Source organism: Diadema antillarum, unplaced genomic scaffold (genome assembly GCF_040938485.1).
Source record: "Diadema antillarum isolate AM-2024a unplaced genomic scaffold, OU_Dant_1.0 scf00000032, whole genome shotgun sequence".
NCBI lineage: Eukaryota > Metazoa > Echinodermata > Echinoidea > Diadematoida > Diadematidae > Diadema > Diadema antillarum.
In genome coordinates, this window is record NW_027270921.1 from 1,332,835 (window position 1) to 1,359,722 (window position 26,888).

Genomic DNA, 26,888 nt, shown 5'->3' on the forward strand with positions numbered 1-26,888 from the left:
AACTTAATGTTAGATATAGATATGATCTTTCCACCAAAGGCTCAGAATGTTTACAAATTTACATAAATTGAACATTTAAAACACATTTCAGAATAATGAATGAAAACAATATCAAGCAAGATTTAATCTATCATTTGGAGAATACACAACAAGTTCATCATGTTCATAGAGGCAAAATACAGTATGTCAAAAAAAAAATTACATTTGGACACTTTTGCATTGATAACTTCCAATATGATTAATCTGTCTGAATGTAATTTCATGGTCTTCAAATGTAACATATTAGCTATATTTCGCAGAAAACCCCATTCAATTTAGTTAAGTGGTCACAGAGAAATATGGATCGTTGTAAAGCATGTCATGAGTCTGATTCTTTCAAGTTAAGCAGTTGGACCCTCTTGCTCTTGCAACTGCATAGTAATGTGTGAACATAATGGGGACAGAACTTGGAGGGAAGGGATTCCTGACATGCTTTGCAAAAATCCTCATTTCTCTTTGACCACTGAACCAAATCGGATGGGGTTTTCTGTAAGATGTCGGTAATAAGTTATAGTTTCATACCCTGAAATTGAATTTGGATTGATTCACTAAAGTTCTCGTTGCAGAGGGTCTCGTATTTTTTTTTTTTGGGGGGGGGAGGCATATGGATTGCAAATGGGTGATTATAAAAAAATAATAGCATTAATCATATCAAATCAAAAGATGAACTGGACAAGTATTAAAAGGTGAAGGTCAATCAAGTATAATAGAAAGCTGTGGCATCTGTTCAGCCGAGGAACATTTCCACTCATCTCTCACATCACTGCCAAACCTGACTATCTAATCGGCATTGCACAGAAGTCTTTTCCCCCTAAATCATTTCCACTCTACAAATAAATGATTATTAAAGAGAACTGTGGTCAGGTGCCTTATAGGCTGTATATTCTGTAACAGAGGATCCCGGATTCGAATCCTGTCTGGCGTTTATATCCTTGGATAACGTAAACTTTCACTGCATTCGGAGTTCCTCGTGATCCAGGCACATACGTACACTCAAGAGGTAACTGGTAAAGAGAGGATAATGATTGAAACAAAAGCAGAGCATGCCATTAGCACAGTGAGACAGATCAGGATCATTAGAGTAATAGACAATGTAATGTCTTCGTATGAAGAGGGGGGGGGGGGGGAGGCGACAGTTGGGACTCGCCTTGTGCGCACGGCGCACACCTACGCTTTTCCGGCGGAGGTGGCAAACGCAAGAAAACGCAATCTTACAATATTATTGACCCTGGTATGGCGAGGGGTCCCAGGGCCGTCATCACTTCGCTTCGATTAATACATGGCATAATAAGTCCGTCTTTTCATCGGGCGTAGGAAATCAATGAACGATGAAGCGGCAATCCAAGCTGTTTGATGGCGGTCCTGTCACGCTTGCCTAGTTCCCACTCATCGCTCGGTCTTCTGTCTTCTCTATCTCATCTCACTTCCCAAGGTTCAATATGCGCGATTAGGTACCCTCTATGAGGTATATGGACATACCATCTGCAAAGGTGTGATGTATGTATAGCTTGCAGGAAGAAAACGCTAGGAAAGAAAGAGAGGCAGAGAGAGATAGATACAATTGTATATGCACATGTGTACATTCAATTAGTGCACCTGGAAGAGGAATAGAGGGAGAGCAAGAGAAAGGGGAGGCGTTGGGTGAGAACAGATTAAGGGTCGTCGACTCATATTCGCACATATATATATATATATATATATATATGTGTGTGTGTGTGTGTGTGTGTGTGTGTGTGTGTGTGTGTGTGTGTATTATATACAGAATGATGAACAAAACAATTATCTAAGATATTATTACGTCAAAGAATTAAAAGGACAAATTTATCGGCAAGTACAATTGGAAAGAAAGAGAAGGGTCATTTTAATGTTCGCTCTTGTCAATATCGAAAATAAAATACTTCGAAAGCCAACTGATCCACAATGCACCCGAAAGGGCTCTGCGTTATACACAGTCAATGAATAATATCATAGTCACGAAACATGTTCGGATTGTTTCAATTCCCTGACGAATAAAACTGAGTCCTCCCCTGCTTTGTTCAGCCAACAAATTATACGTAAGTTCAGATGTTGTGCTGTCCCGTGGAAAAAAAACCCACACCAAACAAACAAAGAAGACGAAGCCTGAATCGGTTTCTCATTTGATAGTACAGAGTTCAGCACCCAGCTCGGTTGATTGTACTTAATTTTTTCCATTCTTATGGCAGGAATTCACAATATTGATACCTGCAAGGAGATAGAAGGTATACTTCATAGGTGTACATTATAGAGCATTTAAAATTTGGTGACCTAAAACAATTTCGATGAGATACGAGTCCAGGTCGAGTGATTTCAAGCACTTTCTACAGACTTGCCACACAGTCCCTAGAAAGAATAACATCACCCTCTGAACTTAAAACTTTCGTATCTTTTCGTTTATTTCATTTCCAACACATACGATTACAACATTTAAATGCATATACATATCCATGATACAACAACGCAATGAAAAACAAATAATGAACCATAATACATAATACAATTTTATAATAATTTCAAGACAAGTACCAAAACAAAATGGTTGGGGATGGAGGGAACTGCTAAGAGCTTGTAGTCTGCAGTTCCCTCAAATTGAAAACTGGGAAATTAATACTCATGAATAGCAACTTCCGAGGGCGCCCCCAACATGTAACGTATGATGAACATCAGAAAAGGATGAAACTGATATACTAGCGAGAACTACAATAGGAATAAGATAAGCATAGCGATATCCACGCAGTGGCGGATCCAGAGGGGGCGCACCGGGCGTGCGCCCCTCTTTATTTTTAGTTAAAACAAAAGAAATAAAAAGAAATAATGGGGGTGGGGTTACTCGTGCGCTCCCCTTTAATTTTGTAAAGGAGCCTCCCCTTTACGGAATTCCTGGATCCGCCCCTGCCATGTATTCCAATTTTTAGGTAAGACATGATGGTATTGTAGATAATGCTCAAACGGATGTCCTAAAGTTCGAATCCGGACAAGATGTCCCATCCATCATGTCATCTTAACAGGGGCGGATCCAGGGAGGACCGCAACCGGCGCACGCCCCCCCCCCCCTTTATTTTTTGTTGAAACAAAAGAAATAAAAAAAAATGGGGGAGGGGTGGGTGCGCCCCCCATTTAATTTTGTAAACACGCCCCCTCTTTACGGAATTCCTGGATCCGCCCCTGCTTAACAATGGTCACACAATGTGTACTATGCACTGATGGAGGAAATAGTATAGCAGGAAATGTCAAGGTCATCTTGGAAAAAACAAATAAAACAAACAGTGCTAACTCTGGAGAGACTGTCAAGGGTTAATAAGAGCACATTATACCTTCATTATAGAACATTTGTTCGAAGACAATGATATCATAAACTTTTTAAAAGACGTCGTATCAACAGCAGTTTTTTTTTAAAACAATTATTCGTAGCTTTGATGGGCAACAGCCTTTTATTGGCGCCGGCAAGGTCTTGCATTTTAGGATACAATTCTTTGATAAATTGCTTCTACTCTGTCCTTATGATTTTTTATGTAGCCTGCATGTGCCCTCTGTGTAACATTCCACCTCCCTGGTAATGTCTTGGGTGGACCGTCGCGCCATTTCGTGCGTCGATTTTCAACGTATTTCCGCTCAACACAGCCAGGCGCCATCATTCGGTGGAAAGTGAACATTAACAAAACAAAAAACCAGAAAGTTGTGGCGTCGGGTATACGTATAGGCCTACATTAAAGTGAACGGAACCCCCTTTTTTAATAAATGTTTCCTCAGCAATTTACAATACAGAATCTATAGTTTATAAGAAAACTAAAAAAAAAAACTCGTACATTGAGTATGAATTTCTTCATTAGATCGGATATATATAAACATACTTTTGAGTGAGTGTTTGAGACCATGTTCGTGGAAGCTAAAAGGAATTATAATGTTTCGAAAATTGTTTTTTAATTAACGTTTATATTTAATGATAATAAAAAACACATAATGCAGATATATCTGCAGATCAACTGAAGACTTTTGAGGCTATGAGACCACATTGATTTACGAACGTGATTACGACGAATTTGTTTGTTTGCGTGTGTGTGTGTGTGTGTGTGTATTTCTGAGCAAACAGTCAGAATTCCATAACATCTGATAAAAATCCAAAATTCCATAGGGCCTAACTTTCTTATTCCATGTTCATTTTCAATATACTTCAATCATTTTCTTTGTTTGAATTCACTCAAAGTCAGATGGTAGGGCCTACATCAGAAGTTGGTTGAAGTTAAATTTAAGCTTAAAGGGGAAGGCTAGTAACTGATCAGTGGGAATCAGTGGAAATGCTTGGAGATGATTGTTCCAATCCTTATGGGATTCATTCAAGAGTTCATTGTATATCTATTGTTGTGTGAAAATGATTTGCTTCAGAATGGTCTCATATTCAAGTAATGTGCAGTTTAATGCTTCCAGGTTAGCGTCCCTGGTCAGTGACGGAGCATTAATCTGCACATTACCTGAATATGAGGCCATTCTGAAGCAAATCATTTTCACACAAGAATAGATATACAATGAACTCTTGAATGAATCCCATAAGGATTGGAACAATCATCTCCCAGCATTTCCACTGATTCCCACTGATCAGTTACTAGCCTTCCCCTTTAATTCTGCAAGTTTGTTCTAACTTTGGTCATGAAAGTGGGGGTAAACTCATTTTCAATCCAGGACAATCTATCTAGGACCAGGGTCGTCAGTTCTGATCGGGTTAGCTCAACTCTCTCTTTTGAGGTAAGCCGGTGAAGCCGTGGTATAGCATGCAACAAGAATCTGGAGAACCACGCGGCTGTGGAACGAAGGCTATAAACAGCGTTCCAGCCAACAGCGCCCTCAGAAGATTAAAAAAAAAAAATGACACACAACGTTATAAAAATAGTGAGAAGAGCAGAAGGCAGTATAGATGTTCAAAGAAGAAAATCACAACTGATACAAGGAAAAAAAGTTTTAAAAAATTGAAATCTCTTTTTCTATTACATCACCGTGAGTGACAACGTATAAAGGACTTGCCGTTACTATGGCTGAAGTCACATCAAGGAGTGTTTCTATACACACTAAACGCAAAATTTCTGGCAATAGCTACAACTTTGCATATAGAGACAGTTCCTCGGGGTATACATACATCCGATAGTTCCGACCCGATCCGATACTTCAGCCTTGATTCATGTTTCAATTATGTCATGTTCAACACTGCTTATTTTGTGTATGATTTTATCGTTTCGGAAATAAAAACAAACAAACAAACAAATGACCTGGTGCACACATTGGTTGGAATATTTGGAAAATAATATTCAGGGGAAATCTGAAAGGTTAAGTGGTCGTATACTTCGCCTCTTGTTCCGCGAGTGTTTCTTCGCTGTGCACTCTACGTTAATGGAGGTGTATAACGCTTACCGGCTGTAGCAAAATAAACGGCAGTGAATAGACTGGTGACAGAGATCACGATAATGTCATGTATATTCTCACAAACACACTAGTAAAAAGGAATCTTAGACTCTTTAATCATTGCGTGATTTTCTCATTTGCTGATCAAATTATTGGAAACTTATATCTGAGTCAAAAGAAATATGGGAGTTTGAAAAGTTCTGGTGGGCGATTGCCTCCTCCCCACCCACCCCCTCCCCCACCCCCCCACCCCTCCCCCACCCCCGCCATGGGGCTGAAGACAGGGCTTGGCTAGAGGTATTATTTGAATGGTCAGTGGTAAAGGATCTATTTTTCTAGTTCCGAAAATTACCAATGGACGGCCTGGGATTGAAGAATGTTTGATAGGGGTCAAGGATAGTCGGGCAGTACAAAAATGGATGAAGGTTCTAGATATTGAAGCTATGATTGGCATGTTGATATTGCGTTGTTTGTCAAAAGAAACAGAATTCCTATCATGGGCTTATGAATCAAGTCAAGCCAATCAGTCAATTAGTCAATCAATCAAACAAGAGATCAGTAAGGACCATTCTCCTACGTGCCCGTCCTCAATACCAAAGGCCTCTTGACAAGTGAATTATACACGCAATGTTCAGTATGACAGCACGGACGGTACGCACGTCACTTCCATCAAGTTCATCGGTTAGTAATTTGAAGCCATGAAGACAGATTTCATGATCGGCGTATTGCGTGAAACACAACAGTGTAATAGACTTGCTTAACCTGTTCTGTGCCATTAAATCAATTTGATTACAGATTTTCTCCGCTTATTACAGTCTCGTTCCTTCACTCGAATAGCCATAATGACATAAAATGTAAAGCAATCCATAGCTGTCCTCGTCGTCAACGTTTTTGCAAGTGCTGCTGCTTTTTGCTGCTCCCACCGAGGAAGCAAAGGCTTTAGATGATCCGTAAGCAATAAGGAAGTACATTTCTCACGCTTTTATTGCGTGTGTGTGTGTTAGTATACTCGGTTTCTTTCTTATTGTAATAATTATAATTTTCTTTTCTTGTGGGAGGAAGGAAAAAAGATTACAGCTGTATTGATAATTTCAAGCGTAAGATCGTAGTAGAAGTTTTGCTTCATTGGACACGCTTTCTGAATACAACTGTTCATATTTACAGGGGTAGCCCAATGATAAGTCGGCATAGAAATGACACCATATCATGAAAATGGGTATTTGCAAGTCACTAAGCTCTTTCCTGAACATTTATTGGAACACGCAAGGTACGACGCTGATGTTGATAGTCCAATTGACCCAAGAAATTCATAACATTAACAGGCCGGACCTGGGGCAGAAGTGCGCATGCTCAGCGTGCTGTTTATCCAGCCTTTAGTTACAGTTAGCCTGAATTCTAGGCTTTGTTAGGCACTTTGAAATATACATACTCGTAATATTACATTGTTGCATGGGTTTTGAGTGCTATCTCCCTTCTTCAGTATAATTCTAGGGCATTCATTTACTGGATGAATGTTTCAAACTTTCGATAGGTATAAGGGCACAGTTGAAGAAAGGTTTACGACCGTGTATGAACTAAAGACTAACACCCTGGACTGGCAGTGGCACATATCTGGGGACGTCGAAGGCACTGTATACCAGTACTTAGGTCTACCAGGGGTGCACTCGCTTGAGTGGCTCTAGTTTGAGGTGTATGACGTAACAATCATCCAGGTGGACAATTGAATTGGGTTGCTATTTATACCGTACATGTGTGCTGCAGGTATTCTAGCAAAACCTGTACACATACGGATTATATAACTTCTCTTTCTGGGAGTCCAGATGACTTTTGACTGAAAATTCTTCACGTATGCAACGGGTTGACAGGGAGAATGTCGCATGAAGATGAGTACAAGTTTATTCCGCGCGAACTTTGGAGTATGGACCCCGTGTACAAATCGTATGCCCGGTTGTATATCGACGATATTCTACACATGAACGCCTATGCCACGGGCCCAGCTGGTAAGGACGAATATAAATGGTGTTTCCCCTTCGTCCAAAACGTGAGGACGAGACATGATTGGCCCAAAGTGGGGCATGCACCCTCTCCCATAGAAATTAACAAGATCATAGTCATCTGTGATATAGGAGGAATGTGTATAGGTAGTTGATAATAACTTGTCTTTTTCAATCATAGTCTTTCCCGACGGAAATCTGAAGAAATGTGTGCCGAAATGTCAAGGCATAGTCTTTTCCCGGGGCCCAACAAAATGTCAACATTGTTGTGCGTGCGTGTGTGGCTACGTTTGCTTGTTACAGTGGTGGAATCGTTACTGGGTGGGCTGCTATTATATCGGTACCATCACCTCGTAAAGAAAAGCTATGAGTATGAAAGCCTGGACTGGAATTGTGGGCTATATATTGCACTGAAATATTGTGCTTTCAAGAAGCTGTGACCATGAGTATTTGAATGTTTAATGGACAAAATTATAGTGGAACAAAGTTGAACGTTGGGGAGAAAAGGTCAATCATGTGAGTTTCGATTGATTATCATGAGGGTTGCATTTGGCCTAATGCAATGGTGTAAAAATTATTATTTATGGGAATTTGTGTGACACAAACACTAATTATGTATAAAGGTGTTTCAGAATAATGATTTACTGAGCAAATATTGGTAAACTTGGAACTTTCCTGCGCAGCACCCTTTTACCCAAACTTTACAGCATAACATAAATGAAAAGTCGGAATAACTCGCAACAGAGTCCGTTCAATTGAAGAAGAACACCCATTAACTCTTTTTCTTTTAGCATGTAAACATTAATGATGATTTCTTCAAGAGAATTGAAGAAATAATGTAATCAAAATTGTAATCCTTTCTGCTGCTCTGGGTGATTTGAAATAATTATTTGTCGTATTATTTGATGACAGCCTTCCATGGCTGTACTGAGTATTTAATGAATTAAGATTTCCCTATGAATCTTAAATGCCTCTTTTGTATTCCCGTGTATATATTGTCTCCTCGTAGATTTATAATAGGCCCAAGTAGAAAAATTGCACTGCACATTCTGTAGGCTCTGTCCTAGTTTGTTTTAAACTTTTCATATGAAGCAAATAAAAAAAAAAACCAAGAGCTGAAGATTTCCATGGTTGAGTGGTAGGATAACTCTGAATGTCGAAAATAATTCATTTGATTTTCGGTTCACATAAGCCAAACAACAAGAGTTGTGATGTGAAAGTAATTAGACCGCAACATGTAATGTCTAGAAAAATTTCTGTTTGGACAAAAATTAGAATGATTCCTCCCATGCAGCAGGAGATTCACAGCACACATTTGACGAACATGACACATTACAAATATATGTACTTCTACACTGTTATTGTTATTTTGCTATTACTATCATTATTACCATTTATCATGATTGATATCATCGTCATTATGATTATTATAAAATTCGAAGACTGCAGACATTTCCTGTATCTGTAACACTCTATTAATCATATACATTTTGTCCATTAAGATTATTGTCAGTATTACCAGTTATCATGATTATTATCATTGCCCTTATGATAATCATAAAAGGTCAAAACTGCAGATATTTTCTCTACCTGTAACACTCTTCCAATCATTTGTTTTGTCCAGTAAGATTTAGTGAAATAGACACTATCACAGCAACTCACTTCCTCTGGAAATAAGAACAATGCCTGAGCCACATACTTTTTTTTTCTTTTTGGTTAATGATTCTTTCATTTTTCTGCATGATAAAAGTAAAGTGTGTATGGATAATTTTACAAAAGGCCTACTGGGTTATGAAAGTGTGACATCATCTTCGAAGTTCACGGGATCAAACATTATTGAAATATCCATCTGGGAAATCGAAAGTTACTCTTGGTGACAGAGCATTTTTGTATGCTGCACCAATATTATGGAATAGTCTCCCTTTGTTTGTAAGACAAGCAGTTACAATTAATGAGTTTAAGGCCAGGTTAAAAAGTCATCTTTTGAAGTAATGTATTTTCTGTTTGAATTTCTTGTATGCATGTCATTTTGTAATGCGCAGTAGAGTATATTATCATAGTAGCTGCGCAATATAAATGTCCTTTATTATTATTATTAGTGCTAAAAAGAACACCTTTTGAATTTGATGAAATGCCAAATAATGCAAAAAAAAGGCTTTATCTTATAGATTGGCTTTAAATTTGCTGTGAAGGTTGAGTTTAAGTTTGAGTGATAGACACGGTCCCCAAAGAAATTTTAGAACTTCAAATGTGCCCTGTATTTCTAAGTATTACTTTTCAACCGTCTTCTTCTGAATCTAATTTGTTCCATGGAGTTCTTTAAAGAAATAAACTTTAAAACAGAATAAGAACCAAATGTAACATTCATTATGAGGTGGACATCAGGGATCATCAATGTTAAATGACATGAAATATTGTGATGATTAAAAACAAAAAACAACATGCATCCAATGGTTTTTAACTTTATGAGAATGTTATAGATCAGCACTTGCCATGTGACAAAAATTGCACATTGGTTATAGTCTTGCAAATTTCTAGAATACTCATTCTCACAATTTTTGTCTTTTTATGTCATGTTTTTGTGTCCGCTTAAGACAAAAAAAAAATGGGTTTCACCCAACATAATTGGAAACTGCTGGATTTGAAACACAAAATTATTTCATTTATCTTTTTACCATAGTATACTCAAATATTTTGATATTTGAACCTGAAATTATTTGTGGATAAATCTCCCCAGTATTATAAAACTACAACCATGATACAAAGTATATTTTCTGTTACCTTTATTGCTATTTTATTTGCTTTCCTGTGAAATTTTCAGAACCTGAGCTTTCCAGTGATCAGGGGGGAATATGCATAATTTCACACTAAATGTTTGAAAATTTTAGGACAAAAGCACTGAAATTTCATATCGCCATACAGGAAGAATATAATTATGTCAAAGTTGATACTCGTCAGAGTGTTCATCTACGAAGATTAATCTTTTGTTTAGGTGTAAGGAGAAATTTGTGAAAATATTTTTGGATTTATTTTGATATTATCCAGGGCTGCACATTATTAAACCCATTTTTCTACTGGTCCGACCTGTCCCTGTCAGGCCACTAAATACCCAGTTTTTTCCTTGTATTACTAAGCTTAACCTGTTCCTGTTCTTTTTGTTGTTTTTAAGCTGGCCACGACAATTTTTTTTTTCTACCAATCATGTCAGACCAGTAAATTTGGCAATTCCTGAAAATTTACTGGCCCAACAGTGATTTTTAATGGTCTGGGACCATCAAACTGGCACCAGTGTTAAAGGCGTTAATTACCATTTGCAGATGAAACAAAAGCCTGCTTTAGCGCTTCAAATACCTGTAGTACCAAAATATGAGTTAGGGATAGAAACAACCAATTAGATGTGAAAATTTTAATCAGTATAATCAATGTAAGTATTGTTAAATATGAAATGAGAACAATAGCTATAATAAGATTATTTCTAGACTAAGCTGTCTGCAGTTATGGATTATTGAGTAAAATATTGGTATCTCCTAATATTTTAGGCTTTATTGCAAAATTTTTGTGTGGTACTGGTAGGATGTCTTGGTGATACAACTGTGCTACACATATGCATCAAATGTGATAACTCGAACACTTTTTAAATCACTGCTCCCAATGGTAAACAGTACCTTTAATCCAATGGTAAACAGTACCTTTAAAGAGGAAGGCTAGTAACTGATCAGTGGGAATCAGTGGAAATGCTGGGAGATGATTGTTCCAATCCTTATGGGATTCATTCAAGAGTTCATTGTATATCTATTCTTGTGTGAAAATGATTTGCTTCAGAATGGCCTCATATTCAGGTAATGTGCAGATTAATGCTCCGTCACTGACCAGGGACGCTAACCTGGAAGCATTAAACTGCACATTACTTGAATATGAGACCATTCTGAAGCAAATCATTTTCACACAACAATAGATATACAATGAACTCTTGAATGAATCCCATAAGGATTGGAACAATCATCTCCCAGCATTTCCACTGATTCCCACTGATCAGTTACTAGCCTTCCCCTTTAAGCTTTGTATTATCATCATTTGGTATTAAAAGAATTTCTTTCTGGATAACAGGCAGTGTACAGGCAGTAACTTAAGTAAATTTCAGTGTTCTGGTAATATTATACATAAAGTATCAGTGATTATAAATCGACATTTTCTATGGGTTTGTACCTTTATCATGAGTTGTGGAGACTAGTTGTTGTGATGTTGAAATGTATTTGTTTTCTGACCTTGAAATCCTGAGAATTTTTCATTTGAAATTTCCCAATGTCATTCTTGATCAACAGTGAAAAGGTGGGGATAAAATTTGTGGTCTCCATTTAATGATATTTTTGGTGCCTACAAGCCAAGGAAGTGTAACAATCTATTAATGAAGAATCACTGCAAATCAAATGTTCTAAACTGAAAAACCTTCATATACAATGTAAGTTGTCATATAATCAAGTTTAAGTATCCTTTCACATTACATCAGTGATATCTGATATAACATGTAGATAAACTTTTCTGTATGCTTCAACAGATTAGAACTATTTCTTAACCACTTGAGTCATGTATCAATGACATGCAGTTACAAAAGTTAGTAATGAATGAGGTAATCATTATCTAGTAGTAGAAAAAGAAAATTGCATAAGAGCAACAAATCAAGTTTACAGGAGAATGAAACCAAATAAATCTGAATTGAGGGAATTCCACCATATTAGTAGAACATAACAGTGAAGTTTGTTGTCATGTCATCATTTCATTCTGAAACAAATATTCATGAGAGACATCAATATTCACGAAATCATCTCCTAGGCATTTCATGCCTTCATATTCCTTTAAATGATAAATGTAGTAACAGTTTAAACTGTTATTTCATGAGCATTGAGTTAATGCCAACACCACATTCAGCAAAAGGCACTGCAATCTAGAAGGGCCTGAAAAAGAATACTGCTACTCTCAGCACTATGATAACATTTATAAGGAAAAATATGTATTTGATATCACTAACGTTACAACTGACTTGGTTTTTACTTTTCTTTTTGATTAAAACTGTCAGTGATTATTTATAATGTGACATTTTCATTTTAATACCTGAGGGCTTGGGTATGTTATTACCGACTTGTTAATTCTTATATTCGCAGTGATGTAGAACTGGCATTTTGTTTTAAAGTACAATGTACTTTGCATGTAGATAGCCATTTCATATTTTGTAAACTGATGAAAGAATGCCACAATAAATATGAGCATGCATGCAATTATATGTATATGATAAACATAAGCCATGTTCCCTTACAACAAAAATATCACTAAGATATGTTGTCAAATCTACAAAGTGGCACGAAAGGTACCAGGTAAACTGAATTCTCAGAGCAAAGTATGAAAAGCTTTTGTCCATTACATTGTGTAAGTTGTACAGTGTCTTTAAGAAAGCTTGTCTGCAGACTGAATAAATAAGCCATAAGGCAGATTTCTCTGCATTCGTGATTTTGATGACTACAGATTTCTCAGAACTGGAGTGATGGGGAAGTTGACACGGTTTTCCCCTTCTTCATTTTATAGCTGCTTCCTTGTCCACATTCTAGTCAGTTTACAGATGCAATATTCACAGCTCTTCTGTTTCATTTTCCTTTTACATCACATGTCATTTTTACAAACTAATTTAACAGATAATGTCAATATTTAAGAATGATTTCTCTATGGGCAAGGTGCTTCTTGTTTTTCAATACTGTCTTTAAATGATACAATTTTACCAAATCATTATTGAACTTCATTTTTTGTTGTTTATTTATTGATCATGTCAATGCAAATGTGACTCACAATAAACATTTCTTGTTGGATATACATTCATTTTCAGTCATAAGGTAGACAACTAAGCAGTTACAGCATTGAGGCTTTTAAATACCACAATACAAATTACAGACAAGCAAATAGTCCTGCTTATCACTAAATGCAAACACAGACGCTGACGCATACATGGACCCAGAACTTGATGAGCAGACAAAGTTGGATAGTCGCAAGGAAAACACATGGCAGTATGATTTGTTTCCTTCCATTTTGTGGGCACTGCCATAATAGTTCAGTCAATTTTGGGGAGATTAATTTCACTCTAATCTATTATGATTACATGCAGATCTCACTGTAATATGCAAAAGAATATCACTGAAAAGGACAGCATTGAAGTGGGCGATAATGGTGCCGTTCTGATGTAAGTTTGACTGCGTTCAAGGGCCGACAAAACTTTTGCCAGAGGTCATGCGGTAGATATCCCCTTATTTTGCCAGAGTCTCTCTTCAAGTGATGCCTGACTGCATGGCGTTGTCTTGAGTGAATCAGAATCTAGAATCCATAGCTGTAGCAGAGCAAAATCACCAACACATTCAGGGCCCCCTCTTTTATACTTGCGTCACTTTCTTGTACGGGCTCCCAAATAACTTTGGAACTGATTTTTAGTCAAGATAGTCTGCTTGCTATCAAAGTCAGTCCTTCATGTAACATCTGTATCATGAGTTTAGTGAGGTTGTTCTTTTTCTTGGCGAAATTCAGAATTGGAGGTGCACAATATAAGGCCCTATATGAGAAGATTTCAAAGAAATGAGTTGTAGGATGCAATTGACAAAGTAAACAATTTCCTCTTTGTTCGTGGAAAAGAGCATTTAATTATTATTTGAAGACGGGGTTAGTGGCTCAAATGAAATCTGCGGACGCTAGTCCTTAACACTTTTTGTGGGTGTAAGATTTGTAGGAATTTCTTTGTGAATCATCTAACTCTGATAGCTCTCATTTGCAAAGAAGTTGCAAGGTTGTATCATGGCTATTATTTTCAAGGTTATTTGTTCATGTTTCATTGTTTTTGATGCTTTATATTTTTATATGTTTTCAATAGAAGATGCTTGCCACAGTGTACAAATATTTCTACTTTGGTCACATGCCTCCACAGTTATGTTTGCATCAAGCTTATTGTCCAGTGGTGAGAGCTTGGCCATATATATTTCATCTTATAGGGCCTACTGTTTGTGTTTCATATATCAGCAATGAAACAGAACTGCTGACGTAAAGGTTGAGTAAGTTTATCTCTCTAATGCAATTTTGTGTCTGTGTGTACCTCAGATGGATTTCGTAGCAAGAGTCGGTAATGCAGCTAGTTTACATAATAAATGCCACAATGAGTGCCAGTCTGCTAAAGGTTTGATACTTACATGCTAGAATGGCAATGGTTCAATAGATTGGCAGTATTTAATCTTATTTGGGGTTATGTGGGTAAAGGTTATGACACAAGTGTTTGACCTGTTACCTAGTAGGAGATTCTGGAATCTCCATTGAATTTGCATAGCATGCAAGAGGCTCCGGCAAAGGAGTGGTTGTTGATTGGGTAAATACATGGTTTCAAAATTGAATGTCAATAATTGTGAGATATCTCACTTAAAAAAGAGATGTATGGTATGTATTTGCTTCCACTTCCTTTCAGTGGAAACATGGTATGCAGTACAATAAATAAAATATAGAGCTGCACCAGTAGGTAGGCAGGCAGGTTGACTTTGTTTGTACTACAAAAGATTGTTTTGCTGTGACCTCAAGCTCTGTGGGAGTTGGCCTTTACCAGGCTTCAGTGGGGTCAATCAAGGGTCAGACCAGCAAGTGCCCTGATAAATGTCAGAATTCATTTCTTGCTGTAGTACCTGGGACTTGTGTTCCAAAGCTCCTTCAAAAGACTCCACAGTCCAATCTGTCCTCAAGCAGTTTTAGGGCAATTTTTCCAGTGCTCTGTAGAGCATATTCAGCAACACAAGTTGAAGGAGTACTAGGCCTATATGCTGTCTGTCACTACAAAATCCTGATAGAGCTGCAGAACACTGATTTTCACATCTTGATCCAGTGATCTAATGATATGTAATATTTAAAAGTTATTTCTAAACCTACCTCAAACCAATGTATAGTCATTAAAGGGCTGCTACCATGATTTACAGTTTTTAGCAAGATCTGTACGTGTCAAAGTTGAGCTCCTATCAAGTGTTTGAAATATGATTAGACATTTAAACTCACTAGGTTGATTCAATATCCTATACCATTTAGTAATATGCTTCATGATAAGTGAAATCTTCCAATTTTAAAATACTCTAGACTTTGAAATTCCGACTGGTCTTAGGTAAAGTATAAAACTTCTTGGAACAAATGTCTAATTTCCTATTCTCTTGCCATATCACCTTACTTTGCCATTTTCATGACATTTATGTCCATGACTTCATCAAGGTATAATGATGATAGGTCATAGGCCTATATGCTACTTGGTTAACACTTTGTGGAAACGATGATCACAAATAAAAAATGTTTTTCCTCAACATGCAGTTGTACAACTGTATGGTTGTAGCAGGTATATGTAAACCTTAATGGTAATTAATGTTGCAGCATACTTCAAAGGATTACATGCAAATCATTATTTTGTCCAAATAATATGATTCCTGACAGCTTCTCAGCAGCATTAAGTGTATTGGGGAAAATAAAGGTAACTTTGGCAGCTGCCATTTTAAAGAGGAACTTCAAATAAACTTCATCTAGATGGTTTTGCTATCATTATTATTGCAATAACTGCAGTCACCTCCCCAATGATTATATCGCATGGATGACTCATTTTTGTGAATGCTTAGTTACTTTGTGAATATGTGACATACTGTGGGAGCCAGTTGCCTGTGAATGTTCTACAAATATTAAGTGGCACTATATAAATGCTGTTCATCATCATTATTGTTTCCTTTGCTGAACACTCACAAAGTAACCACAAAAATACAAGTGTACATTGTAACTCACACCAGTGGCAAACCCGCTCTACAAAGTGGGCTTCGTGTTTGGGTATAATTGAGTTCATTAAGAAAAGGAGAGGAGCAGACAGGTAATGAATTTGTCAGCTTGGCCAAGAAGGCTTGAGGTGTGGGCTTGTGCTCTTCCACGTACAGATGTGCATCACTCACTTTCCATGTAGTTTATACTCAACTGTTCCAGTCTAAGCATGAAACTTTGCTGTCCATCTTATGTTGTCAAGTCTTGTTTCTGTCAATTCAGCAAGAAATTAGGAAAAATCCTCAGAAAAGTCACACAGTTTACTTCTAGTAGCCCTGAAAATTTTTGTTTTGGGTCAACAAGGTTGTTGGGTTGTTGTTATTGTTATTGTTATTGTTATTGTTTTGATATGTTGTGAAGGAATAAACCTTTATAATAAAATCAGAGATTCAAGCCTTAATCGGGTTTTAAGTAGTACTTCAAGCAGTTTTTGTGAACCACACAAATCATTTCTGCCTCAAGTTGATTTCAGGCATATCCATCCATGAGGCACTTTAGGCTACATGACAGCGTGCATGGAAACTGTATAGAAAACTTTAAAACTATCAGCACTAGCTTTGATACCTCAACATGATCATGAAAGGAATACAGTGATTGTCAATGATTTTGCCAACTTTTAGATTAATCTGATAATCCCTTCACATTGGTCACTACTCTAGGAGTTTTCAACCCCCATTTCATTGCATTTACAATTACAGGTGATTTGTCACACTTTAATGATCTCCTTATTTCAGAACCACTCTTTTAAGAAGTAACAGGTTGGGTATTCTGTAATTCATTTCATTGCATGACAAAAATGCAATTTTTTGAGTTGTATTGATTAAAAAGTTAAGATTCTCCTCTTTAGGAATCTTACCTTACCTAAAAATTCCTATCTGGTGACTTATTCCTGTTCTTGTGATCCAGAGGATCGTACATACATGTTCAGGTAGAACAGTCAAGATGAAGACCAGAGAAGATGGACCTTTGTGAAAATTTCATAAAACAGGGAAAACTTTTCCAGCTGGTCTGTGCAGTCCTTAGACAAGATTCACATTTCCAAGTCCTTTGGAATTTCCACACTCTTTATATTCCATACTGCAAAAGCATGCCCATTGGCTCTCTCTCTTCAAGGGGAAAAAAACAAACTAAATATAGATTAATCTTGTGTTGTTTGTGCATAGCACGCAGTAGTGAGGCAAAATATTGGTCTACATTCATCATACTTAATTGTATCATGATCACACCACGCCGGTAATTATCTTCAAACTTGAAGGACAGGACTAACAGAAGAAGAAGAAGAAGAAGAAGAAGAAGAAGAAGAAGAAGAAGAAGAAGAAGAAGAAGAAGAAGAAGAAGAAGAAAGCAGAAGAAGAAGAAGAAGACGAAGAAGAAGAAAGCAGAAGAAGAAGTAAGCAGAATTGACATTCAACAAATATTTCAATTAAATATCCCATAGATCTTCAAGGTTTTAAAAGATCAAAGTTGTCCAGAGGGACAATGCTTTGAGACTGAGGACATTGCAGTATTTTTTTTTTAACATCTATCTGTCAAGATAATGATTCCTCCAAAGAGTTCTCTCTTATTTTGCCACTGTTTCCTTGATATTTTCTTTCATGACATAGATTGTAGATTCTAGTTCATATACTTGATGAACATAACTGCTGGTAGTTAGAGCTATTTCTTGAGAATCACAATAAATCATTTGTGTGCAAAATACTGTACCAGTACCTCCAGGACCCTGTTTTATGAAGAGTTATGATTGATTATATAGTTGATTTCTATCATAAGTCTATGGCAGCCTGTGTGTTAAGGAAATTTATAATTGATTATATCTTTTGATAAAAAGGGGCCCAGACGGATTTAGTATGTGGCATACTCTGTCCATGTTAGTTAGTAGAATTAAGTTGTTGGATCAGATGTTGACTGGTTTCCTCTGACGGGCTGCAGACATTGCTAATGTGTTGATGGAATTGCTCTCTGTAACAGAAGATCCATCATATGATTACTTCTTGGGGAACCTGGGCACTTGAAATAGATACTTATATGAAACAAATGGACTGTTTACCACATAGCTATTAAAGTTTACCATAGTGGCCCATGCTCAGAATCAAGTCTGCCTGTCTTTGTTGTTGGTCAGGCTTTCAGCAATCTTTCTGGTTGAAGGTATGATAGTGAAATGTCTACAAGTGAGGTAATGTTGTAAGGGCATTTTGTTTTTCTTTGCTAAATGATTGGAATAATTTTGGTAGTGGGATTTTCATGACTACTAGTATATAGAATAGAAAAAAAACCCTGATGTACTGTTTCATGTTAAATGATGCATTTGATAATGATGTAATCAGTGCTGTAAACATGGTACTACCAATATTTGTGTCTTTCAGATGCCTATGCATACAAGAATCATCCTATCTACCGGGTGGACATCATGGGTCTTGTCGTGAGTGTGGCAGAGAGAGAGAAGTTCTTCCATTATGCTGGTAAGTTGAGGAGAATCAATGAGTCTTAAGATTACCTTAAAGACCTATTCCCAAATGAACACAAGGTGACCTGTTACTGAAAAGCAATGCTTTTTCCAGATTTCCTTGGGAACCATTTTGGTACTTGGTTCTGCTTCAGAACAATCTGTAACTGGTACTGTCACTTTCTCCTGAAAAGCAAGCTTTGTCAAGTACAGATGTCAACAACAGATTGTGTATACATAAAGACAGCAGGTAGAAAATTGGTTTAAGCTGGAAATAGTTGGTGACAAATTCAGTGATTTCGTGTTGGTGATGTGCTGTTAGTTGATCTGGATTGGAAATGGTCTGTTGGTTCCAGTTGGCTCCAACTTGGTTCTAGTTCAAAATTGTTGGTAGTTGGTTTCATTCCTGAAGAAGACTGCTGGATCCAGTTGTAAGCATTTTGCAGTTCTGCATACCAAGTTTCATATTTTACTGAACTTCAAAACAGAATATCCAATTGGCTACAACTTTGATTTATCTGCTTTCAAGTTTAAAAACAGGGTCCTGCACAAGTAAGGGAAAGTTGTATTATTTCAAAACAATTGGTTGGTGACACATGTTGACATAGACCAAAGGGAAAGCCTAGATTTGGAGTGATTTGGTCTTTGTTCCAAAGTCATGATCACTTCTCACGAACTGACTTCAGCTCAGTTGATAGAGTGGTGCTCTTACTAATCTGTGGGTGATGGATGGGTTCAAATTTAAGGTTGGTTCCTTTGTCACTTTCACTAGCATAGTGCAAGTAAGTAATTTTTGGAGAACCACAACAGAAATATTTTACCATAATTGCACACACTCAGCTCAACAGCATATTCAAGTTGGAAGTTACAGATGTGTTCTGAAATTCACATTACCAGCTACTTCCTAGCATATCTATGGCACCTTGATCCAGGTATAATTAGGAAGCCATGTGAGATGACTCTTTAATGTGTGTGCTTTCCTGACTGTGCACAGGTTGTATTTATCTCTTCATGCTTGCCTGATGTCACTTTGATTTTTTCACTTACTTGTCATAGTGATTCACTTCGATTAGTTTTAAACAAATTTCTCTTGATGGGAATAGACTACTTCAAAAGGATCACAGATTATCGTTACCATTGACATCTATCTGTGAAATTACAAACTGTGTTTCAGTAACTATTAGCGGCTCCTATTCATAGCTATATTACACTATTTGCAGATAAGAAAAAAATAGTGGTAAGTTTCTAATTATCCAATTTTTATCGAAAGCTAATTTTGGTTTCTTGTGGTCATACACTATAGAATTGTCATGAGTGGGTGAAATGACCTCTGAGGTTCTGTTGATGTCATACACTTAAACTGAGTATTATGTAGAATGGCAATAACTGCATTTGCCTTAGACCTTTTGTAAGAGAATTTTACTGGAAAATTGAGCTGTTACACATAAAGAGATTCAAAACAGTGTTGTGCAGTTCAGACCACTTTCTCAACATTTGCAGATTTAACTCAAATATTCAGTTGTACCAGGTTCCATTTTAAAATTTCTAGTATCTGATCCTTCACCAGAATATAGCATACATGTATCTCAGTCAGCCTGTTGCAGATTGATTTAGTGTTATTGTGATGCTTATATTCCTAATTAAACAACATCTGATAGTGGTATTCAGGAATTTGTGCAGGGTGAGAAAGAGAAGAGTTCAAGTGCCAATGTTGTGTCATTTCTTGAGGGTGCTATTCAGTAATTGATAGTCCAGGATAAGAAAGAGAACATGTGCCGAAGTACATTTCTTGAGGGAGTAGTCAGTAATTTGTGCAGCCTGGTGAGAAAAAGAGCATTCGGTGTATCAATGTTGATTCATTTCTTTAGGGTCATACATGGAGGAGATTCACAAGATGTCCTTTTACATCACTTTTTTTATGTATAGTATTATATGATGAAAATTTTATACTAATGTATGAGGTGTCATTCTGACACCAGATTTGTACAAAGTGGTCTTTAGGTCTTCTCTCATTGTAGCAGCTCCCGTTGGAAAACTTGTCCTTAATCTGATGCATGCAGGAAACTGCTGCATCATTAAGAATATTTTATGGGGATTTTGGGATATATTAGGGCATGGGTTAAGTCACAAAAGGATAATTGACACTATAAATGCTGTTATCATCACTGTGTCTCTAGACGATGCATAACATATTTTTTGTGTGTGCTCTAGATACAAATTCAGAGAAAGCTTCATAGTCTTCAGGAATAAATTGAAATAGTGGGTTACATCACTTGACAAAGATTAGAACAAAGGACACCCAGATTGTTCATGAATTTAAAGGTTCCATGAAGTTCTTTCCTCGTCATCCTCCTTACAAGTAGTGGCATTGCTATTGAATTTGCCTCCAACATGTAATCTTTACCAACCCTGTGGTTATCAGAGTGTTATACTACTTCTGTGAGATATTGATAGATCCTGAGGCAGATAAATTGTCATTCTTTTTTTTCTAACATTTGCCAGCCAATGTGTTCATTCTTGTTGCTTGACAAAAATGGAATGAGTGCTCTTTGCTCCTAATTGTCTGCAGTTGATGATGGAACGGGAGTGATACAGACAACCTGCTGGAAGCCAAAGAGAGATGCGGTCACCAGGGAGATGCCACACCCGGTAACACCAGGTGTCTATTTCTCTCTTCTCAGACATTGACTCACTTGTGCATTCTACCCATTGTGATACCCATTGTAGCATTATGTATCAGACAGCCTTTTCCAGTTTTCTTTGCTTACACAGATTTGCAAGCACACCCTCAAATGTTGGAGAAATCAAATGTGACTGCCCAGCTCAAAACCCACAAAAAGTATGCCAAACTAATTTTCACTTTTCTATTTGAGAACCTGTTGAGGACAAGTCCTGAGAGTATACTTGGGCAAGTGTCTATGGGAATTGCATGTTGCAGCAAAATCACCCTGTCCTCAAGGGATTAAAAGAGGAAGTGCTAGTCTTTATAAAAATGATATAACTTGTTCAAATTAGACTGACCTAAGCCATTCAAAGAGTGACTTAAATAGAAAAGAGTTAGGAGGTGCAGTTTCATAGAAAGGGAGAAAAGAGGATATAGAGATAAGGTTCACTCGTGTATGCTGTGCAGAGGTATCAATTAAAATATTCTATTTCTCATTGAACGCCATGTCTGTCCAAAAACATATGGTCAAAAAAAACTGCTGATATGTTGATTTCAGTTTTGTTTTAAGCTGCCAAATTTTGACAGTACAAGGCAAACTTTAAAAAATCTGAGTCTGTCAACCCAAACAACATATTTTGGTCCTTTACAGAGCATTGTATTTTGCGACTTTTTGTGGTTTTTGAGCCTGGCGGTCAAAAATTCAACTTGAGGTTTTCATAAGCATCTCTGCACTATACTTTGCGCCAGTTGAGCAAGGGCGCCACCAAGATTAGAGCATTTCCACAATAGGTCGCACAATGCTCCTGTGTCCCTCTTCTTTTAATCACTGTGGTGACAGTGATGGCACTGGCATTTCTTGATGACTCATTTTTTCGCTTAATGTCAAGTAGAAGTTGTGTTACTAATGGTATTACCACCGATTCTTCATGATTCAGGTAATGTTTGCTGTGTTGATGCATGTAGACCCTGATCAGTGGACAACAAAAAATGACATATTTTGGTCCATTTCATAGAATCGTAATTCGGGACTTTTTGTGGGTTTTGAGCCTGGTGATCAAAAATTCAACTTAAGGTGGAGGCATCTCTGCGCTCTGCTTTGTGATAGTTGAGCAAGGGCGCCACCAAGGTTGAGCATTTCCACTAGAGGTCGCACAATGCTCCTGCGTCCATGTATTTGTAATCAATGTGGCGACAGTGATAGCGCTGGCATTTCTTAATGATTCATGTATTGCTTAACGTAAAGTAGAAGTTGTGTTACCGATGGTATTACCACCAATTCTTCATGATTCAGGTAATGTTTGCTGAGTTGACGCATGTAGACCATGATCAGTGGAAAACAAAATGTATATGATGGTTCAAAATGAAAACTTCTGCTCAGTGTTGGTGGCATCATAATTGGAGAGGGTATCATTTTCATTCGTCATCAACATGATATGGTGATGAGCTTTACTTGTAAAATTCACTCCACTGGTTCTGATAAAATTGTAATTATGGCTGCCCTGCAGCCTCGTGATTTCAAACCTTTTACAAGTGAGTGGAATATGATACTGGCAATGTGCAGCATTGCAACACTGGTGCACTGTGAAATGGTACTCCCTACCTATTAAGAAAACAAAGCACTCACAGACACATGCACAACCAAAATCTCCCCTGGTCAAAACTGTGGAGCTGAAAATAAGAGTTATTTTTCATTTTGGTAGGTTTAGTCTTAGCAACACAAATTCCACATGATGATGAGCAATACCAGAGCTACCAAGTCTCACGCATTCTGCGTGAGACCCAAGCATTTAGGGGCCGTCTCACGTCTCATGGCACCCATTTTTCTCACGCATCGGGCGAACTCTGCAACTTGGGCCTATAATAATGAGCAAAACTCAAAAGATTAAAGTGATAGTTTCAATTGAAGGTATATTTTCCTTTTTGTCTTTCAAAATAAGTAAAAAATAGTCACTTAAAATGCACCCGATCGCACCATTATGAGCTAAAAATTGAAAAAGCTCCCTACCGTGGGAGGCCACAGGGGGAAAAACCCCTCCCACGCCCTCGCTCGCACACACATTCGCTCGCCGAGATGCCGAGTCATGAAAATCTCACTCATAAAAAAAATTTGAACTTGGCATCCCTGCAATACATGAGTGATTAAGAAATGCCAGTAACAACGTTATCAGTACAGTAACTACAAAGACCATGGATGCAGGAGCATTGTGTGACCTATTGTGGAAATGCTCTAACCTTGGTGGCGCCCTTCCTCAACTGGCACAAAGTATTGCGCAGAGATGACTCAACCTCGAGTTGAATTTGTGACTGCCCAGCTCAAAACCAGCAGTAAGTCGCACATTTCGATTCTCTGTAATGGACCAAAATGTGTCATTTAGGTTGACCAGCTCAAATGTTAAACTTTGTCTTGGGAGGGTACTCTTCTCAACGTACTGTCAAAGTTTCATAGCTTAAAACAAAACTGAAATCAAGATACTAGCAGTTTTTCTGGACCACATTTTCCGGACAGGCGGTGCTTTCACTTGGAAATAGAGTATATTTTAATTCACAACATGCATGAATGACCCTTATCTTATCGATGAACAAATAAGACAAGCTTGTATCCTATTGAATGGCTGAGCACTATAGATGTATCAAAGACCACCTTAGTGAATGGAAAGCCTCAATACCAAAATGAAGAGTCTTATACATGTATGCCATGACCATAACTTGCGACCTTCAAGTAAAGCAAAACCTGATATCTCGAGAACTTAATGCAGACTTTCAGAGGTAGTACCCTTGTTCTTAGTATTCTCTGCATTTCTCTTCCTCAAGGGGATGCAGCGAGTGAGTTGGTGGCATCCCTGCAGACAAGAAGGATGGAGGCGGATGAGGAAATGGTCACACCCTTTGAGCTCGGAGACCTTATTCATGTGAGAGGGAGGATCAAGATTTTTAGAGGAAACATAGAAGTGTCGGCATCTTTCTTCCGTAAGTTTTTTGACTGTATTTGTCCCCTTTGTTGTGACATTGGTATCCACCGTTCATCCATGCATGACTAATGTCCATTAGAATTTCTATGGTGGCACCCCTCAAAGTTATTCAAATGACAGTGACTTCCAGTTTCAATACCTTCCTTTAGAGAATCATGAGCATGCTGTGAAACAACCTTTGTGGAAAATATGAGTGAACACAACAGTGAGATAATGGAAGTGCATTCTCATTCACCTTATATTTCCTGCAGCGGCACTCGAGTGTGCTAGCCTAAGACAGCTTACTGTGCTTTTCTTTCTTGTTGGCCCGATGTGTGGTTACATAGTGGGAAGAAGAACAAATGACAGCTAGATTTTAACTCTTTATGTGCCACGGTGTCAACCCCCTGTGTGCCACGTTACTGTGAGCCTGCAACGCAGGCATGCTTTGGGAAAACAATGTTGATCATCGTACTTTTTGTAGATTTTTGTTATGCTGGACATGCAAGGAGCAAAGTTGTAGAGAACATTCCAATTGTTGCTTTGATGTAAATTTTGTGACAAATGTATGATTGTTTTTATTTCAAATGACCATTAGCTAAAGTATTTTCCAGGCATGACTTTTACTTATAAAGCAGTGGCAGAAACTTGGAATTAAGTAAAAAATCCAATAAGGAACTCTGCTTGATACTCAATCACCACACAATGCAAGATATACGGTGCATATCAAAAAAAAGGTAATCCAACTTTGGAGGGCTACTATGTTATAATTTTCAGCTATGGAGAGCATAATGTTGATTGTGAGGAAAGGGGAAGTCTTCCTCTTTCCATTGATACCTAATTATGTTAACAAATGGCATGCATGCCTGAGCATATGAACTTTAAAGACAATAATGACAAATTGCACTTTTTCCAAGTTTGCCTGTTATTGTAAAGGAACAATGCATATCTCACTGCATGGATGAGATCTGTCAGTGAAAGTGGTCAAATCATCAGGCCAGCCTGCATGACTGCACGTTCGTGTTTAGAGTTTCTTTTAACCTTTTATGGTTCATAACCTTCAACATGGCCATGTTGTTGATAACTTGGTCCTTCCCATGAACACTAAACTATTATCCATTTTTCTCTCTTCATATTCAAGACATGGTTTGTCGCTGCGAGCTATGTGTTAAATATGAACAGAGAAAAATAAACTCTGTTGGTTGGCCTCTGTGGGAGTGACCAAGTTGAAGGGACTGTACAGTACTGTTTGTGGTGGGGATTCATGATTTGAACATTTCTAAGTGAGATAATGAGAAACCTCTCATGAAATATGAAAGAGCATGTAATTTTAAGAAGGATTCAACGTTTATTTGATGAAAATTGGTTTTAAAATGTCTGAGATATAAAAAAAAGTGATAATGATAAAAGGCGACAGGCCACGCCTTTATTATGATCTCTTTGTTTCACCTTGTTTTTGGATATCTCAGCCATTTCAAAACCGATTTTCATCAAATAATTTTTTGATTCCCCTTAGAAATGCATGCTCTTTGACATCTCATAGAGTGGTTCCTGAATATCTTGCAAAATATTAAAAGCTAAATCCTCACCTCGACCAGAACTGTACACACCCTTTAAAGGACAGGTGGCCATGTTAAAGGTCATGAACCATAAAATGTTAAGAGAAACCCTAAACACAAACCTTAAACACAAACCTGCATTACATACAGGCTGGCCTATTTGGCCACTTTCATTAACAGAACTTATCCATGCAGTGAGGCATGCATTGTTCCTTCACAATACATGTAATATGCAAACTTGGAAAAAGTGCAATTTGTCATTGTTGTTTTTAAAGTTCATGTGCTCAGTCATGCATGACATTTGTCAACATAATTAGATATCAATGGAAAGAGGAAGAGTTCCCCTTTCCTCACAACCAACATTGCGCTCTCCATAGCTGACGATTATGAAATAGTAGCCCTCCAAAGTTGGATTACCTTTTTTTTTCCCTTTTCTTTTTTTTCTTTTTTTTTTTTGATATGCACTGTGTGACAGGAATGGGATCAGGAGGGAAGCTTTCATTGTTCTGTGGGATTTGACAATTTATTGGTTGGTTTAGGCGGATTTGTGCATTTGAGCAAAATATGCGAACTTGGCATGCCGTTTACTTAGTTGGGTGTGTGAAAGTGGTGCATAAAAAGTTAATCCATGGACCAGATTATGTGCTAAGATGACATGCCCATGTTTCCTTGAAAATTAATTGCATTAAGAGCCTAAACATTCCATATGGTACCACCTGCGTTTGTTGTTATTCAGCTATTATCTTCATGCATTTGAAAGAATGGATATAGACAACTTCACATCATGAAAAATACAAAAGCATTCCAAGTGCAATATTTGCATAACTTAGGTCATACATGTATGTTGAAGGAATAGATTCTAGGCTTGATGTTGCTGTTAAATCATCGGTAATCAAAATTAGGCATTCCTAACTTGTGGAAATAAGTAATAGAAAATCCCAATTTTAGGAATGTTACTTTACGTGTATATAAAGAGGCTTT

General features: G+C 37.5%; 1 protein-coding gene across 1 annotated transcript in view; it reads left to right on the top strand.

Annotated features, from left to right (window-relative positions):
• Nucleotides 1-7,229: 7,229 nt before the first annotated feature.
• Nucleotides 7,230-26,888, top strand: part of LOC139742549 (CST complex subunit STN1-like) — a 42,247-nt gene continuing 22,588 nt past the window's right edge. Inside the window, exons 1-4 of the mRNA XM_071653084.1 lie at nt 7,230-7,448; nt 18,656-18,751; nt 21,305-21,394; nt 24,212-24,367. Of these exons, the coding sequence (XP_071509185.1) occupies nt 7,319-7,448; nt 18,656-18,751; nt 21,305-21,394; nt 24,212-24,367 (472 nt within the window). The 5' untranslated portion in view covers nt 7,230-7,318. The remainder of the gene's footprint in view (nt 7,449-18,655; nt 18,752-21,304; nt 21,395-24,211; nt 24,368-26,888) is intronic.